Source organism: Zootoca vivipara, chromosome 1 (assembly GCF_963506605.1).
Source record: "Zootoca vivipara chromosome 1, rZooViv1.1, whole genome shotgun sequence".
In the NCBI taxonomy this organism is placed as follows: domain Eukaryota; kingdom Metazoa; phylum Chordata; class Lepidosauria; order Squamata; family Lacertidae; genus Zootoca; species Zootoca vivipara.
The window spans coordinates 115708466-115724979 of NC_083276.1; the positions used below are offsets into that span (position 1 = coordinate 115708466).

A 16514-nucleotide genomic window follows, 5' to 3' on the forward strand; every position below is an offset into this window, starting at 1 on the left:
TGCAAGTTCTTATGAAAGGGGAGAGGGAGTCAGACTCAACCCCGACCAAAGGCCTGGTGGAACAGCTCTGTCTTGAAGACCCTGTGGAAAGATGTCAGATCCCACAGGGCCCTGGTCTTTTGTGACAGTATATTCCACCAGGCCAGGGTCACGGCCGAAAAGGTCAAGGCCAGTCTAATCTCCTTGAGGCTCGGGACCTCCAAAATGTTATAATTTGCGAACCGTAAGGTCCTCCGTGGGGCATACCAGGAGAGGCGGTCCCATAGGTACGAGGGTCCTAGGCTGTATAGGGCTTTAAAGGTTAAAACCAGCACCTTAAACCTGATCCTGTACTCCACCGGGAGCCAGTGCAGCTGGTATAGCACTGGATGAATGTGATCCTGCGGCGAGGACCCCATAAGGAGTCTCGCCACGGCATTCTGCAGGGTGGTTGAGTAGATAAAATGGGGAAAGGGGGACTATGCATGGCATCCTTGAGCCCTTTGAAGGAAAGGTTGGCTATAAATGAAATTAGTAACAGAGGGGGTTGCGAGTGGAACGCTGCCTAGTTTCTCCAACATACCAGGCTCCTTCTGCAGATGTCCTGTGATGAGCATGCACCCACTGTTTGCAGCTGCAAGTGACCCATACCTAGCATGCATGCACAACCGGTGAGTCATTTGGGAAATAAAAGGTGGTACTTTTCTGCGAAAGCAGGGTGGGTTGACTACCCTGAACAGACCTTGCAAGTTCTATCCTTGGTGGTTTTCCATCATCTTTGAAAAAATAATATAGAGTCTTTCCTTCAAAAAGTCTTTCCTTAGGATGGGTTATTGCCTCAATTGTCTCTTATTATTTGTGTCTCAGTTAACATCTGTAGAATACTTGGTGTGCCACTAGGCTGCCAGTACCAGCAAACGAGGATTCACCAGCATTTTTAACCAACTTAATGGAAACTAATATGAGCAAGTGGAAGTACATTGTTTTTTTCCTTTCCCCAGATCCAAAATTAGCCCCAGGTTCATCCACTTGCCCCAAATCCTGCTTTGATTTCATGGCAATCATAAAACTGAAGGAACTCTGTTTGTTCTCAAACATGACAGAATGCATATCCTTCCCCAGTGTAGCTTGGATAAAATACGATGGCCATGCATTAACATATGAGGTTGTTTCTATAAAGCTCATTCAGCAACTATGTATATATTTCAGTGAATTAGAAGCAAGAAGAAGGTTAGAGCTGACTAAAATCAAATCAGCAATGGAAGAGAAAATGACAGCTTTGCTTATTGTACTCTCAGCAAATATTTGAAATGGGTCCTCGTGGGGCAATCTTAATATACAGTGCTTACAGGTCTTGTGTTTGCTCATGCATTAATGAAAGCACATTATTACAGCTTTCACTGGAGAATGCGAGAATCAATATTTTCTGTTCTTAAATATTGTCTTTCCATTGATGCCCTGGAAAAGTGCAAGGGGAGAGCAGCTTATCTGAGATATTTCAACTTGCAGTATCTGAGAATCTATTTCATCATGTTTCTTGGCTTTCTAGCGGTTTATGAAATTACATATAGTGTAATCTCTGCCTTGGTGGTCTGAGAAGCTAGAAAACATTTGGATAATCTGAAAATAAGATAGAAAGGACTGGTGGTTTTAGAAGCTGTGAAGGGGACCGACAGTGAATTTGGATGATTAGTTTATATAAAGGGGTTGCTGCTCAAAACACTCAAGGGCACTTTGTACACACGCAAGATGGGCATAGCTTGATAAAAGAACACGTGCTTTGGCTGCAGAGTGGAAAAGGTTCATTCTGTAGCATCACTTCATTGCAGCATCACTTGCAATGAAGTCATATTGAAGTATATGCTGATAACTTGTTATAAACATGTAGAACCAAGGTGATGATATTCTTCAAACTGTGTACCTATACTGCATGCACTCACTTAAGAGATCCTTAAAATATCAGACTCTGTAGGAAGGGTTCCACTTTGCGATTACAATTTCATAGAACAAAATGTTAGGCTAACTGTTTGTTGTTGTTGCTTGTATGCTTTTTCCACCAGATTGTGGCTTAAATGTTCATAAGCAATGCTCCAAGATGGTCCCAAACGACTGCAAGCCAGACCTGAAACATGTCAAAAAAGTGTACAGCTGTGATCTCACTACACTAGTAAAAGCGCACTTCACAAAGAGACCAATGGTTGTAGACATGTGCATTAGAGAGATTGAATCAAGAGGTAAGGCAGCTTTAAATGATCTTGTTGCCTTTCTTATAATTCTTTTAGATCGGAGCTTTCCAAACTATGTTAGCATGTCGGCTGCAGTGTGTAGGTGTGTCGCACAAACACTCCTCCCGGGGGCTGGTAAAGGGTTAGTATAACCTCTGGTTTGCTAGTAAAACTGAATTGGTGTGTCGCAAAATGATGCATGTCTAAAAAGTGTGTCACCGACATGAAAAGTTTGGAAAACTTTTAGATTGATCTGGTTTAGCTGAATTTTAAGTTTGAAACTGTTTTGCATGACACATCTTACAAATAAGTACCTATTATTATTATTATTATTATTATTATTATTATTATTATTATTTCCCTGAGCAACGCATGCTTAACTTTGCATTGGTTTTTTTTAAAATGTAATGTCTCTGCTGAATCCCCGTTATTGTTTCTTTAATGGTACAAGTCACCAAAAATATTCTTTCCAGTGCTTTAATATTTATGCCTGCTGTTGAGTGATCTCTTGTTCTACTTGCACAGATATTTCTGTGGAAAACAACAGGTAAATTATATATTTATAGCTAAGCACTCTGATAATTACACATTTCCTCCTCAACGTCTACCCCTGTAATGATTCTTTGCTTGAATGTTGCTCTTATGATATTTAAATATATGTAAATAAGCTTGGATATTCTAATGTGAGTGGTTTGTTTTCAAATTCCTTTGTGATTTGATGACATCTTCCCCATTCCAGGGACCATTATCATAAATATGTTTGTGTAAAATTATTGGGTGCTGATCACAACAGTGTTACATGTTTAGGATTGAGAGCTGGCGGTGAAATTTATGCTCAGAAAGGAAGATGAAGCTTTTAAAGCTCAGCTCAGATTTATGCGTTGCCAGCAGTAAAGAAATGTGACTGCAGAAAAGATAAATATCTAAGTTTAATCGAGTGATTATTATTTTTTACAGGTCTCAATTCTGAAGGACTCTACAGAGTATCTGGATTCAGTGACCTAATTGAAGATGTCAAAATGGCTTTTGACCGAGGTAATATTCCTTACTGGATGTTTTAGCTTTTACATCCAAAAGTGGCCAAGACTCCCACACCAGATAGCAGACCATTTAAAAATGGAGTGGACTTGCAAATCTTGTGATATAAGACTCTTAATCTCAGGGTTGTCGGTTCGAGCCCCAGGTTGGGCAAAAGATTCTTGCATTGCAAGGGGTTGGACTAGATGACCCCCTGTGTTTCCTTTACAACTCTACAATTCTATGATTCTATGGTTTAATGCAGCAATGAACAAGATCCATCTATTCCGAAATCTTAGCATTAAAATAATTCTTAGGTCAGGAATAGGTTTCAAGTTCCACAACTGGATGCCATTCAACACACCTTCATTTCAGAAGTAAAATTTAGAGCTGGGAGTCATTTCATTGCTCCTGCTGTTAAACAACTCAATTTTCAGGGATCTTTCCCAGTCTACTGCAAATCAACCATAGGTGGTCAGTGGATGCAGATCTACTGTACCTAAGGTAGCTTTTGGCATACCAACCATTGTACAGGTTGCCAGTATGAGGTCTGGTGAATTCGCCTTGATTACTGAGCAGAGGAAAGTGTAGTGTTTGTGGCTGATTTATCCAGCCATTGTCATCTCACTTAGTAAAGGAATCGCTCTTGCAAATTGAGGTAAACGTAAATTAACATTCTCACGGTCTGTACCAATTCGCTGGTAAGGAAGAAAGACTTGGTTTAATGTGTAAAGCAATCATTAATTTATAATGTCTTGTGAAGAGAAGAACAAGCTGGTTTAAGTGTACTTGACTTAGAGCTGAAACCTATGGCAATATAGTACTGGAGTTGTTTACAAAAGGCTTGTTAGGACAGCAAAAAGGTGAACACCAGTAAATGTTCAATTTTGTATGAAAATAATCCTCCTACATTGTTTGCTTCTCCTCTCCCCCACCCCCTTTTCTCCCTCGTTTTTACCTACAGATGGGGAAAAAGCAGACATCTCTGTGAATACATATGAAGATATCAATATTATCACAGGTGCACTTAAACTGTACTTCAGGGATTTGCCAATTCCGCTAATCACATACGATGCCTACCCAAAGTTTATAGATTCTGCAAGTAAGTTTTAATTTATACTATTTTTCAAGTGAACTTCGTTTCCCACCCCCCTTTTAGTGATAAAATCGGGACTCCGTCCTCTGGTCTCCACTTGGTAAAATATTGATTAGATGAGTTAAAACCAATTTAAAACTTGAGAGCTACAGAGCAACTCTCTGCTTCACAAACCATTCCTCATCATCTGTTTAATTACAATAAACTAGAATTATCTGGGAAGACTACCCAAACTCCTGAAACCCCCACATATTTTTGCTTCAATTTGATCAGATATTTCTTGTTTCAGAAACCACAGATCCTGACGAACAGCTGGAAATACTTCATGAAGCCCTAAAATTGCTGCCCCCTGCTCACTGTGAAACCTTACGGTATCTCATGGCGCATTTAAAAAGGTATGGAAATGAATGGTCCCGTCCTCTTCTTAGTACCTCTTGTGTGTTTCTTGCCTCTGGTTCTTGGGCTAACTGCATTAAATCCTAAGGGTAGGACTCTAGTGATGGAAGGCATTAAGCAATAGGTGGCGACAATTTTAAGCATTTCTCCTCCTCCCTACAGTCACATGTGTCCCCCCCCAAAAAAAAGTAGGAACGGGAGGGTCCCCCAAACTTCTAAAGCTGATTTAGAGAAGGAAAGGTGCTGCAGCAGAAGGAAGAATTGCCGTAAAATTGCCTCCTTCCCAGTTCTGTTGGTGGATGCCTTCTGGCAGTGGAGGAGACAGCATTGGAATGTCACCCTTTGTGCCCTATTCATGTGCTGAGCCATGATAAGCAAATTCTCAGCAAGAAGTGTGAATTCCATATTTCCCCCTTCATGTAACTATCTACGAAACAATTAGAGTGTTTCCTTGTCAAATGAGGCTGCTTGTGAATTCAGAGGAATGATCATAGATTGGTTTTGGAATTACTTAGTCCTTGTGAGGGCACACAGCACAGTCCCTCGTCCACATTTATTTCTTCTGAAAACAGAGACCCAATAAAATGCCTCTTTGTTTTTGCTCCCCTCCACTGAAGAACAGGTGAGATTTGTCCCTTTGGATAGCTCAGTTGGTTAGAACGTGGCCTGGCAACGCCAAGGTTGCAAGTTGCACTGACCGCATGCCACTGTTCAAAAATCTAAACTTCCCTAAGAGTGTAATCCTAATCCTCTCTGATTTGAGTTTTTGTTTTCCTTTGCAAAAACATTTTTTCGCATCTTATTTTCCCTTCTTTTGAGGAACTTTCTTTGATCATATAGTTTCCTTGGGAGGATAGCATTCTGGCCATCAAGACAATGCAAAGTAATATTCTGAGCATCCCAAAGCAACCGTGCCTTTAGTTAATCCATGTAAACTTTGGATCTTCAGGTAGTTAATTTCTCTTTCCTGGTTACGGTAGTTAATTTCTCTTTCCTGGTTACATGGACTATCGCATCATGCCCAACACTGTTTTTCTTGTCTACCACATTGAGCATGGCTCGGCCTACGGTTTCAAAGTAGAAATCTGGCTGAACCAACTCAGCTGTGCCAGTCTGTAATTGAAACATTAAAAACTGGGCAACCCCCTCCGCCACATCTTTGGCCCTGGCTGGCATGAACAGCAAAGTATTGGCTGCAGTAGTTGTTCTGCCCTGTGCTGCCAGACCAGGGTTTAGGATTGCTGTACCCAGCCAATAAAATTCCAGTAATGATAGTGTGCCCTAGATTCAGTTAGGTAGCCGTCTTGGTCTGATGCAGTCAAAATTATATATATATGTTCTTGGTATGAGCTTTCATGTGTATGCACACTTCTTCAGATACACTGAAACAGAAGTCACCAGAAGTCATATAAGGGTCTGGTGACTTCTGTTTCTGAAGAAGTGTGCACACACATGAAAGCTGGTGCCAAGAACAAACTTAGTTGGTCTCTAAGGTGCTACTGGACATTTAAAAAAAAAATTATATATATTTCGATAGTGTGAACAACCATTTTTAGTTCTTGGCACAAGCTTTGGTTTCTCATTTGGAAAAATTAACATCTTTGCTATGGATAAGGAAAGCCACAATCCAGACTACGTGAAGCACATTTAATGCCTGCTTCCTCTCTTTCTATTAAAAGTAACAGAAAGGGGAGGGGGGTCACTTTCCTTCTATCACACCCAAAATGCTTTTTCATTCCCCTTTATTAACAGCGCCATTTTCTTTTAGAAGCTCAGTGAGATACTAATGGGATCCATTGACAAATGTGCACTTGCCACTTCAGACATGATTTGTAGTGGTTTATTCTTTAAAAAGTATTCTCTAAATATATACTCCACTCATGCGAGTATAATTTCACAATCAAAATCCTCTTTAAAATTCAAATGTACAAAAATGCAAATACAAACAGCAAAAGTGGCAAGAAAGGAGGAGTTTCTGATAAGACTTCCAAAAAACTTGTTATTTAGTGTGAAGGCCAACCAGCTCTTTTTTAAAGCACTAGCCAAGAAGTTTCCACACAGAATTTTCTTATGACTGCCATAGACGCAAGAATAACTCAGTCATGCCCATTTCACATAGGTACATAAGCAGCATCTAACCTTTTATTGGCATGCTCACAAAGACATGTTGCAAATTCAGTTGGTCAGCCTGCTGGCTATATTTGGAGTCACTGTAAATAGAAACTGCAGAGGTTGCCCAGCTTCAATATGCCAAACAGTTATCAGCTCCTAGCTATCATGAAAGGTGTTTGAAATTTATTTTACTCTCTAATATAGAATGAACACGGTGGAGAGGGGGCTGCTGATATTTTATTTATAATTCACAGACTTCACAACAGTGGGTATTTAGTTATATATGTGTGCCCTTGATGGGGATTTTGAGTTGTAATCCTGTGATATGAATTTAATCTGTTCACCAGCTAATTTACAAATATTAATTGGCAATTAACTGCCGCAAAGCGTATTGTAGCCTCTCAAGACAGCCGCTTGCATGCTGCGCCATTCGAACAGAGTCCGAAGAGAGGGAGACAAATCACTTTTCCTGTCATTAATTACATAGATTGTGTATCGTAGATGTTTATTCAATGCATTTAGATGGTATGCTTTGTGTGTGTTGTATTTATTCCATTTTACTGTTTATAACATGAAAAGGGATGTGTGTGGTTCTATAGAAGGACATGGCTTCTTTCAATTCTAGACTTTCATCCTTCCTCTAAGGAGCCCATAAGTGGATATCCGTCTCACAGTAGTCCTTTAGGGCAGTACAGTGGTACCTCGCTAGACAAATGCCTCACAAGATGAATTATTCGCAAGATGAATGCGTTTTGTGATTTCAATGGAGACTCACAAGATGAAGTTTCCTATGGCGCGCTTCGCAAAACAATTTTTTTTCGTCCCATAGGGTGCCTCGCAAGACGAATTTTTTTATTCGTCTTGTGAACCACCCTATAGAAAACCAAGCCGCTTTGCAAAACGATTTTTTCGCTATACGAAGCAACTCATGGGATGAATTAAATTCGTCTTGCGAGGCACCACTGTAGTTTCCAACATGTTCAAAATTTACCAAGCACCAGGAGCATTTTGCACCTGGCCATCGGCCACTTGCGACCAAGTGAAGATGCCCAGATACCAGGATGGTGCCTGACATCTTCCACCATCTGGAAGTGCATGCTTGGGGATCCTTGGATCTTGCCTGTTTTCACAAGCTAGCAACACACACTGTAGAATTCTATCCATTATATTTTATCTGCACAATCAAAATGAATTTCAGGAACCCAAAAGTCCTATTAAAAAATAAAACTTTCATGCCACCTGGCCCCAAAATGGCAAAGAGGCATTCATAGAATCATAGAATCATAGAGTTGGAAGAGACCACAAGGGCCATCCAGTCCAACCCCCTGCCAAGCAGGAAACACCATCAAAGCATTCCTGACAGATGGCTGTCAAGCCTCTGCTTAAAGACCTCCAAAGAAGGAGACTCCACCACACTCCTTGGCAGCAAATTCCACTGCCGAACAGCTCTTACTGTCAGGAAGTTCTTCCTAATGTTTAGGTGGAATTTTCTTTCTTGTAGTTTGAATCCATTGCTCCGTGTCCGCTTCTCTGGAGCAGCAGAAAACAACCTTTCTCCCTCCTCTATATGACATCCTTTTATATATTTGAACATGGTTATCATATCACCCCTTAACCTTCTCTTCTCCAGGCTAAACATACCCAGCTCCCTAAGCCGTTCCTCATAAGGCATCGTTTCCAGGCCTTTGACCATTTTGGTTGCCCTCTTCTGGACACGTTCCAGCTTATCGGTATCCTTCTTGAACTGTGGTGCCCAGAACTGGACACAGTACTCCAGGTGAGGTCTGACCAGAGCAGAATACAGTGGTACTATTACTTCCCTTGATCTAGATGCTATACTCCTATTGATGCAGCCCAGAATTGCATTGGCTTTTTTAGCTGCTGCATCACACTGCTTACTCATGTCAAGTTTGTGGTCTACCAAGACTCCTAGATCCTTTTCACATGTACTGCTCTCAAGCCAGGTGTCTCCCATCCTGTATTTGTGCCTTTCATTTTTTTTGCCCAAGTGTAGTACTTTACATTTCTCCTTGTTAAAATTCATCTTGTTTGCTTTGGCCCAGTTGTCTAATCTGTTAAGGTCATTCTGAAGTGTGATCCTGTCCTCTGGGGTGTTAGCCACCCCTCCCAATTTGGTGTCATCTGCAAACTTGCTCAGGATGCCCTCAAGCCCATCATCCAAGTCATTGATAAAGATGTTGAACAAGACTGGGCCCAAGACAGAACCCTGTGGCACCCCACTAGTCACTACTCTCCAGGATGAGGAGGAGCCACTGATGAGCACCCTTTGGGTTCGGTCAGTAAGCCAGTTACAAATCCACTGAATGGTAGCATTGTCTAGCCCAAATTTTACCAGCTTCTTTACAAGAATATCATGGGGCACCTTGTCAAAGGCCTTGCTGAAATCAAGATAGGCTACATCCACAGCGTTCCCTTCATCTACCAGGCTTGTAATTCTGTCAAAAAATGAGATCAGATTAGTCTGACATGACTTATTTTTCAGGAACCCATGCTGACTTTTAGTGATCACAGAGTTTCTTTCTAGGTGCTCACAGACTGTTTGCTTAATGATCTGCTCTAGAATCTTTCCTGGTATTGATGTCAGGCTGACTGGGCGGTAATTGTTTGGGTCCTCTCTTTTCCCCTTTTTGAAAATAGGGACAACATTTGCCCTCCTCCAGTCTGCTGGAACTTCGCCTGTTCTCCAGGAATTTTCAAAGATTATTGCCAGTGGTTCTGAAATCACCTCTGCCAGTTCTTTTAATACTCTTGGATGTAGTTCATCTGGCCCTGGAGACTTGAATACATCTAAACTAGCCAAGTATTCTTGTACTACCTCCTTACTTATTCTGGGCTGTGTTTCCCCTGCTGAATCATCTGCTCCATATTCTTCAGGTCGGGCGTTGTTTTCTTTCTTGGAGAAGACTGAGGCAAAGAAGGCATTGAGGAGTTCTGCCCTTTCTCTGTCCCCTGTTTGCATTTCACCATCTTCTCCTCTGAGTGACCCCACTGTTTCCTTGTTTTTCCTTTTGCTACGGACATACCCATAAAAGCCCTTTTTGTTGCTTTTAACCTCTCTAGCGAGCCTGAGTTCATTCTGTGCTTTAGCTTTTCTGACTTTGTCTCTACACGTGCTGGCTATATGTTTGAATTCCTCTCTGGAGATTTCCCCCCTTTTCCATTTTTTGTACATATCCCTTTTTTTTTTATTGTTAAAAAAGACTTTATTGAAACATTTAAAAGAAACATTACAGCAAAAGACAAACAACCATTCCTCTATTGCCATAAAAACACATTTCAAAATTTTAACATTTCACACACACGCAACACGAATCAAAATTACATTTAATAATCTTACCATTCTATTATTTCATTAAAAAATTAACTTCCAAACTTGCCCACACCACTTAGCTGTGATTTACTCCTACTACTTGCGTTGTTAATCCATACAAATCAGCCCTAACATACGATTCTCCCCCATCCAATTACCTTTCTCTATTATTCCCCGCGCTGCCTCAAAGTAAACAGATCTTTAGCTCCGTTCTAATATCCTTTTTCTTAAAATAATCCTCTACATATTCCCATTTCCTACTAATTGATTGTTTTGACTTATTCCTAATTGCTGCCGTCATTCTATCCAAGCTCATAAAATCTATTAATTTTACCTGCCATTCTTGTATTGCTGGAGCCTCTACTTTTTTCCACATTTGTCCTATTAGCAGCCTTGCCGCCGCACATGCATAAAGAAAAATACTTTCCCTGTCTTCCGGAAGGTTTTCGGGAATCAAACTTAATAGAAAATATTCTGGATTTTTCTTAAACGTGAATTTTAACATCTTTTTCAGTTCCTCATACACTTCCCCCCAGAATTTAGATATCTTTTCACATCCCCACCAACAATGTAAATAGTCACCCACCTTATCTTTACACTTCCAACAGTTTTTATCATCATTCTTATATATTTTACTTAGCTTGTCCGGAGTCAGGTGCCACCTATATAACATCTTCATCATATTCTCCTTTATCCCGGTACAGGCCGTAAACTTTAGTGTTCTTTTACACAGTCTGTCCCATTGGACTTTATAAATTGGCCTCCCCAGGTCTTGGGCCCACTTAGTCATCGTACTCTTTATTTCCTCATCTTTTAATTCCCATTCTAGGAGATATCTATAAATTTTTGATAATAATTTAGAATCACTTTCAATTATTAATTCTTGCACCTTCGATTTCCCTTCCAGAAACCCTTTCTCCTTATGGCTCTTGAACAAGCTTTGTAATTGCAAGTACTGTAACCAGCTAGTACAGCTGGTTTTAATCTGATCGTATGATTTCAACCTTAACTCCTCATTCTCTTTGACTATCACATCTCGGTATGTTAACCAAGTTCCCTTCCTGCATCTCCCCCCCATCGCCGTCATTTCTAAAGGCGAGGCCCACCAAGGTGTTTTTGGTTCAATTAGATCTTTAAATTCCAGCCAAGTTTTTAGAATCGTTTTTTTGATTATGTGATCTGAGAATTGATTGAACCTACCCCCCCCTTCCTGTAACAAATAGGTATGCCATCCAGTTATATTTCTGAAACCCTCTACCACTAGAACCTCTTCATCCTCCAATAATAGCCATTCTTTAAGCCAGCATAAGCATGCGGAGGCGTGATAAATCCTAAGATCCGGGACCCCCCAACCACCCCTTTCTTTATTATCAGTCAGTAATTTGTACTGGACTCTTGCTCTCTTACCTCCCCATATAAATTTGGACAAATCCTTTCTCCACCTATCAAATATTTCTTTTTTCCCCACAATTGGGAGCATTTGAAACAAAAATAATATCTTAGGTAGAACCACCATCTTAATTGAGGCCATTCTACCTGAAAGGGTCAAATTTAAATCATGCCATCTTTCCATTTCTTTTTTTAATTCTTTCCAGACTCTCCCATAATTATTTTCAAAAAGATCTATATTTTGGCCACTAATTACAATACCTAAATATTTAATTTTTTTAACTACTTCCCAATTTATGATGCTTCCCAATTTTATACTATCCTCCCTCCTTATATTTTTAACTATCACCTTGGTTTTCTTCTCATTAATTTTGAGTCCAGAAATTGCCTCAAATGCTCCCAATATTTTCCTCAGATTTTTAAAGGATTCCTCCGGATCTTCTAAGAAAACTAACATATCATCCGCGAAGGCATTAATTTTATAAATTTTATCTCTTATTTTGATTCCTTTAATTCCTTCATCTTCCTTAATTTCGATTAATAATGATTCTAAGGACAATATGAATAATAATGGGGAGAGGGGACAGCCCTGTCTCGTCCCTCTATTTATCTCAAATTCTTCCATCACCTCCCCATTTAAAATTAATTTTGCGAATTGTCTATTATAAATTGACTTGATCCCCTCCATGAACTTCCCTTTAACTCCAAATTCTGCCAAAGATTTTTTCATAAATTCCCATGCAAGCGAATCAAAAGCTTTCTCCATATCTAGGAAGACAAAGGCCGCTCTTTTCCCTGGAGACCAATCCAAATATTCTAATAGATCTAGGAGGATCCTTATATTCCTCGCCATATTCCTCGCCATTTTGTACATATCCCTTTTAAATCTTAACTCAGTCAAAAGTTCTTTAGATAGCCAGCCTGGCTTCTTTAGGCACCTTCCATGTTTCCGTCTCATTGGTATTGCCTGAAGTTGTGCTTTTAATATCTCCCTTTTAACAAACTCCCAACCATCATGAACTCCCTTCCCTTTTAGTATTACTGTCCATGGGATTTCACCCAGCGTTTCCCTAAGTTTTCTGAAGTCGGCTTTCTTAAAGTCTAGAATTTGGACCTTAGTATGCTTGGTTGCTCCTTTCCGCTGGATAATAAACTCCAGAAGAGCATGGTCACTCCCACCTAATGATCCTGCCACTTCTACCCCACTAACCAAGTCATCACTATTGGTTAGGACCAGATCTAAAATGGCTGATCCTCTTGTTGCTTCTCCCACTTTCTGGACAATGAAGTTGTCTGCAAGGCCAGTGAGGAATCTGTTCGACCTTATGCTCTTGGCTGAGTTTGACATCCAACAAATATCAGGATAGTTAAAATCCCCCATTACTACTATCTCACTTCCTTTGGAATGCTTGGCCATCTGTTCCAGGAAGGCATCATTCTGTTTTGGTAAGGAGCATTCTGGGTGTAAGGAGCCATTTGGTGCCTGGCTTAGATATCTGAGTTTCTAGCACTGTTTACAATCACAAGGATTACAATCACAAGGACCCCCTTTTAACATCAGATTTCACATGCTATAATTGTTGTAAGGTCAGATCTTAAGAGTACAGAATTATCAACACAATCAGGGTGCCTACAGGGTTTTCTGGGCCCTTTATGCTGTATGTGGATTGAACCCCCTGCTGCACTAACAAAAAAAAAACCTAGTTTTCATGAGAAGAGTTTGTTGGAGAATGGTAACTCTTTTGCAAAACTGTAATTCTCAGGGTTCCTTTAGTTGGGACTCATGACCGTGTCCCACCAAGTCTTGCCAACTGGATTTCTGTAAAGCAGTGACCATAAGGCAGACTGTCTGGGAATGGGGGAGAGAGGGGAGAAGCAGGGGCAGAGGAAGGGGGTGGAGTGGGGGCGGGCCATCCAGGGTGTCACCACTGAGGGGATGACAAAATGATGAGCGGCACGCACCACAGGGCCTGGGAGTGATGTGGTGGCTTGGGAGCATGCAGGCTCCCCGCTCTGCCCCAAACAGTCCACCCACCACCTCCCCCTCAGCTGTAGGGTGGCTGAGTGGAAGGAGGCAGACAGATTCCTCAGAGGCCCCACGGAGCATCCTGACCCAATTTGCCCCGCCCCCACCCCTGGGCACCCCTCGGCTTGCTCTGCCACCGGGGAGAATATCTGCCATGACAACACACAACTGCCACTGCCAATTGGGCAAAATACATTGTGACCATTAAAACATTTAATTTGTAGTGTCAATGTGGTTTTTTGTTTCTGGTCCCATGTTTGTGAGATCAAGCTGGTAGCTACCAACAATGTCTTCCCAGTGCTTTGCATTTTAACCGTAGCCCTCCTTGTTTCAGGGTGACGCTCCACGAAAAGGAGAACCTGATGAACGCAGAGAACCTGGGCATTGTTTTTGGACCAACGCTGATGCGAGCGCCAGAACTTGATGCAATGGCTGCCCTGAACGATATCCGTTACCAGAGACTTGTGGTGGAGATGCTTATAAAAAACGAAGATATTTTATTTTGAACTTGTTTGTGGGTGTGCGCGTGCATGTATGTTTTTAAATGAACTGCAGAAGAAGAAGAAGAAGAAAGAATCCGGGGTTGATGAAGGAATATTTTGAAATGTAGCCTGCAGCGGAATTCTGACTGTGAGGTTTTTGATGTATGAAAGATGCTTATTATTGTTGCTTGTGTGGTATCATTCAGACAATGTTGGGAACATATATTGTACTTTCCAGTACTAAATAGGTCTGGGGGGTTTCATCATAGTACAGGAAATTCAAACTGAAGTAGGTCTCCTTGTTTTACCCTCTCTTGTGAGGCTTCTGCTACAAAGGACACAACAGGAACAGCACAGCTTCTGTGTTCTGGAATAGTCTGTGATTGTACTTTAGCATGTTTCTCAGTGTAAATCTGTTGTGGATTTCTTACTACGTTCCGTAATTGGTTTCTGATATTTCAGTTGCGGGGAGCAGATTGCAGTGAACCAAGATGTCTAGCTCTTCAATGACATCACCCGTCATTCTTAGCCTACTTTGAAAGATACCGTATTTACTCAAATCTAATGCGCGCCTTTTTTTGGCCAAATTATGTTGCGAAATTTAAGGTGCTCATTAGATTCGATAGCACATTTACGTTTGCCAGCAAATCCTTTCCCACCCCCCCTCAAGGTTCTGAAAAACAGAGGCGTGCGTTAGATTCGAAGGTGCATTAGACTTGAGTAAATACAGTAATTTCTAGCTGGGTTCTATAGCATTTGTTTTAACGATGGCATGCATTTTTCTTTTACGTTGTGGCTGCCACTTTCAAGTCATGCCTTTTTTTTGTACAGATCCAGTTAAAGGTGGCAAACTGAACGAATGAAGACTGGTTTGTTGTTGTTTTAAATGGTAATTTTGTATTTTTATTGGGCATGCGTATTAATTTATTAAAGTTTTGCGTTGGAACCTTACCAAGTCTGGCTGCATTTTTGCCCCAGTATCACAGACATGCGGCCCGTTCCCCACACCCCAAACAAAAACACACTTATTTGAAAAGCCTTACTTGACTTCTCAGTTTAGCCTATTCCCAAATAATAAATGCACAAGACCGGAACTTTACAACCCTATCATCTCATAAACAAAGTTAAGCTTTAGCCTATTGAAACCTTGAACTTAAACATGCCTTACTCAACACAAGATGGGGCTGTTAGTGGATTGGGGAACCATTTTCAACCTGAGGCTGCACTCCTTTTTGCCAGTGGCTGGTGCAGCCAGGAGTGAAAGTGGGCAGAGAAATGAAAGCAAATTTCACCTCCCCATAGTAGGCTGGTTTCTGCACACATATCCCTCTCTATCCTCCCTCCAGGTGAGCAAGAGTTCAAAGGATATATTCAAGGCAAGCAAAAAAAACCTCGAGGGTGTGAAGCACACAGCCGGTGTGGAGTGTGGCCTTGGGGCTAAAACAGTTTTCTTGTGGCATAAAGAATAAACGTAATAAATTAGCAGGAGTGCTTTTAACCGCCAATTCCTAGTTCATTTTTCTAATTAAATGTACAGCTGATGATATGCCAGCCAGCCTACTTATGCAAAACAGCAATCCAAACTTAATGAATCCAAATCATAGCTTAAATTGTTGGACAGTGACTTCCCCACGCACTCTACCCTTCAAACCAGGGAGAAATGACCTAAAGTTACAAATTATTTATTTGGGTATGTGTGGTTTAGCAAATCATGCAAATAAGTTGCTGTCAGTATTCCTGCAAGTCCCTTAATACAGCTGTCCTATCTTACATACAGTTTCATATATACTATTCTCTAGAAACTGGTAAGCTTTGACAAACTATGCAGGCAATTGTGCAAATCTTTTGATGGCCTATTTCAAAGAAAGGTACTAGAGAGTCCCATTCTTCCCCTCCCCCCCTTACACATAGAGCCATAATATTGTGAATCTTGCTAGTCAAAACTTAATAAACACCAATATGCAACGCTCTGACTTCCAGGCCTTGTCTGTGTTCTTTATATGCCATCTGGTCCATATGAACAAAAGATTCTACTTACTGTCAGAGGTCTGTAATCAGGGGGCCTCCCAGACTCCTCCCACTACAAGGAAGATGAAGAAGAAGAGCTGAACAAGACTGGGTTGAAAGCCGTCTTTCTATTGTTTTAGGCCTTGGCAAGGAGAAAGAAGCAAATGAGTGATCTGGTGGTATTTTTGCCATGGAGCAAGTAATGAGCAGGAGGAGAATAAAAGTTGAATTCTTCATTTCTATTCACCAAGTCTTGAGGACAAGTCTGGGTTTACAGCAAGGCTATATGTGCAGAGCTGTCCCTGCCAACTAAGTGAATGAGGAACATATTGCCCACACAGAAGTGCCAGTGGTTCCTCTTTGACTTAAATATTGTAGATCACAGAATTGTTGAGGTGGAAGGGACCCCAATGGTCATCTCATCCAACCCCCTGCAATGCAAGGATCATACATG

At 41.0% G+C, this 16514-nt stretch overlaps 1 protein-coding gene across 1 annotated transcript in view; it reads left to right on the plus strand.

Annotated features, from left to right (window-relative positions):
• Positions 1 to 15004, plus strand: part of CHN1 (chimerin 1) — a 92031-nt gene extending 77027 nt beyond the window's left edge. The window contains exons 9-13 of the mRNA XM_035134957.2: positions 2040 to 2213; positions 3162 to 3239; positions 4186 to 4323; positions 4607 to 4712; positions 13906 to 15004. Of these exons, the coding sequence (XP_034990848.1) occupies positions 2040 to 2213; positions 3162 to 3239; positions 4186 to 4323; positions 4607 to 4712; positions 13906 to 14077 (668 nt within the window). The 3' untranslated portion in view covers positions 14078 to 15004. The remainder of the gene's footprint in view (positions 1 to 2039; positions 2214 to 3161; positions 3240 to 4185; positions 4324 to 4606; positions 4713 to 13905) is intronic.
• Positions 15005 to 16514: the final 1510 nt, after the last annotated feature.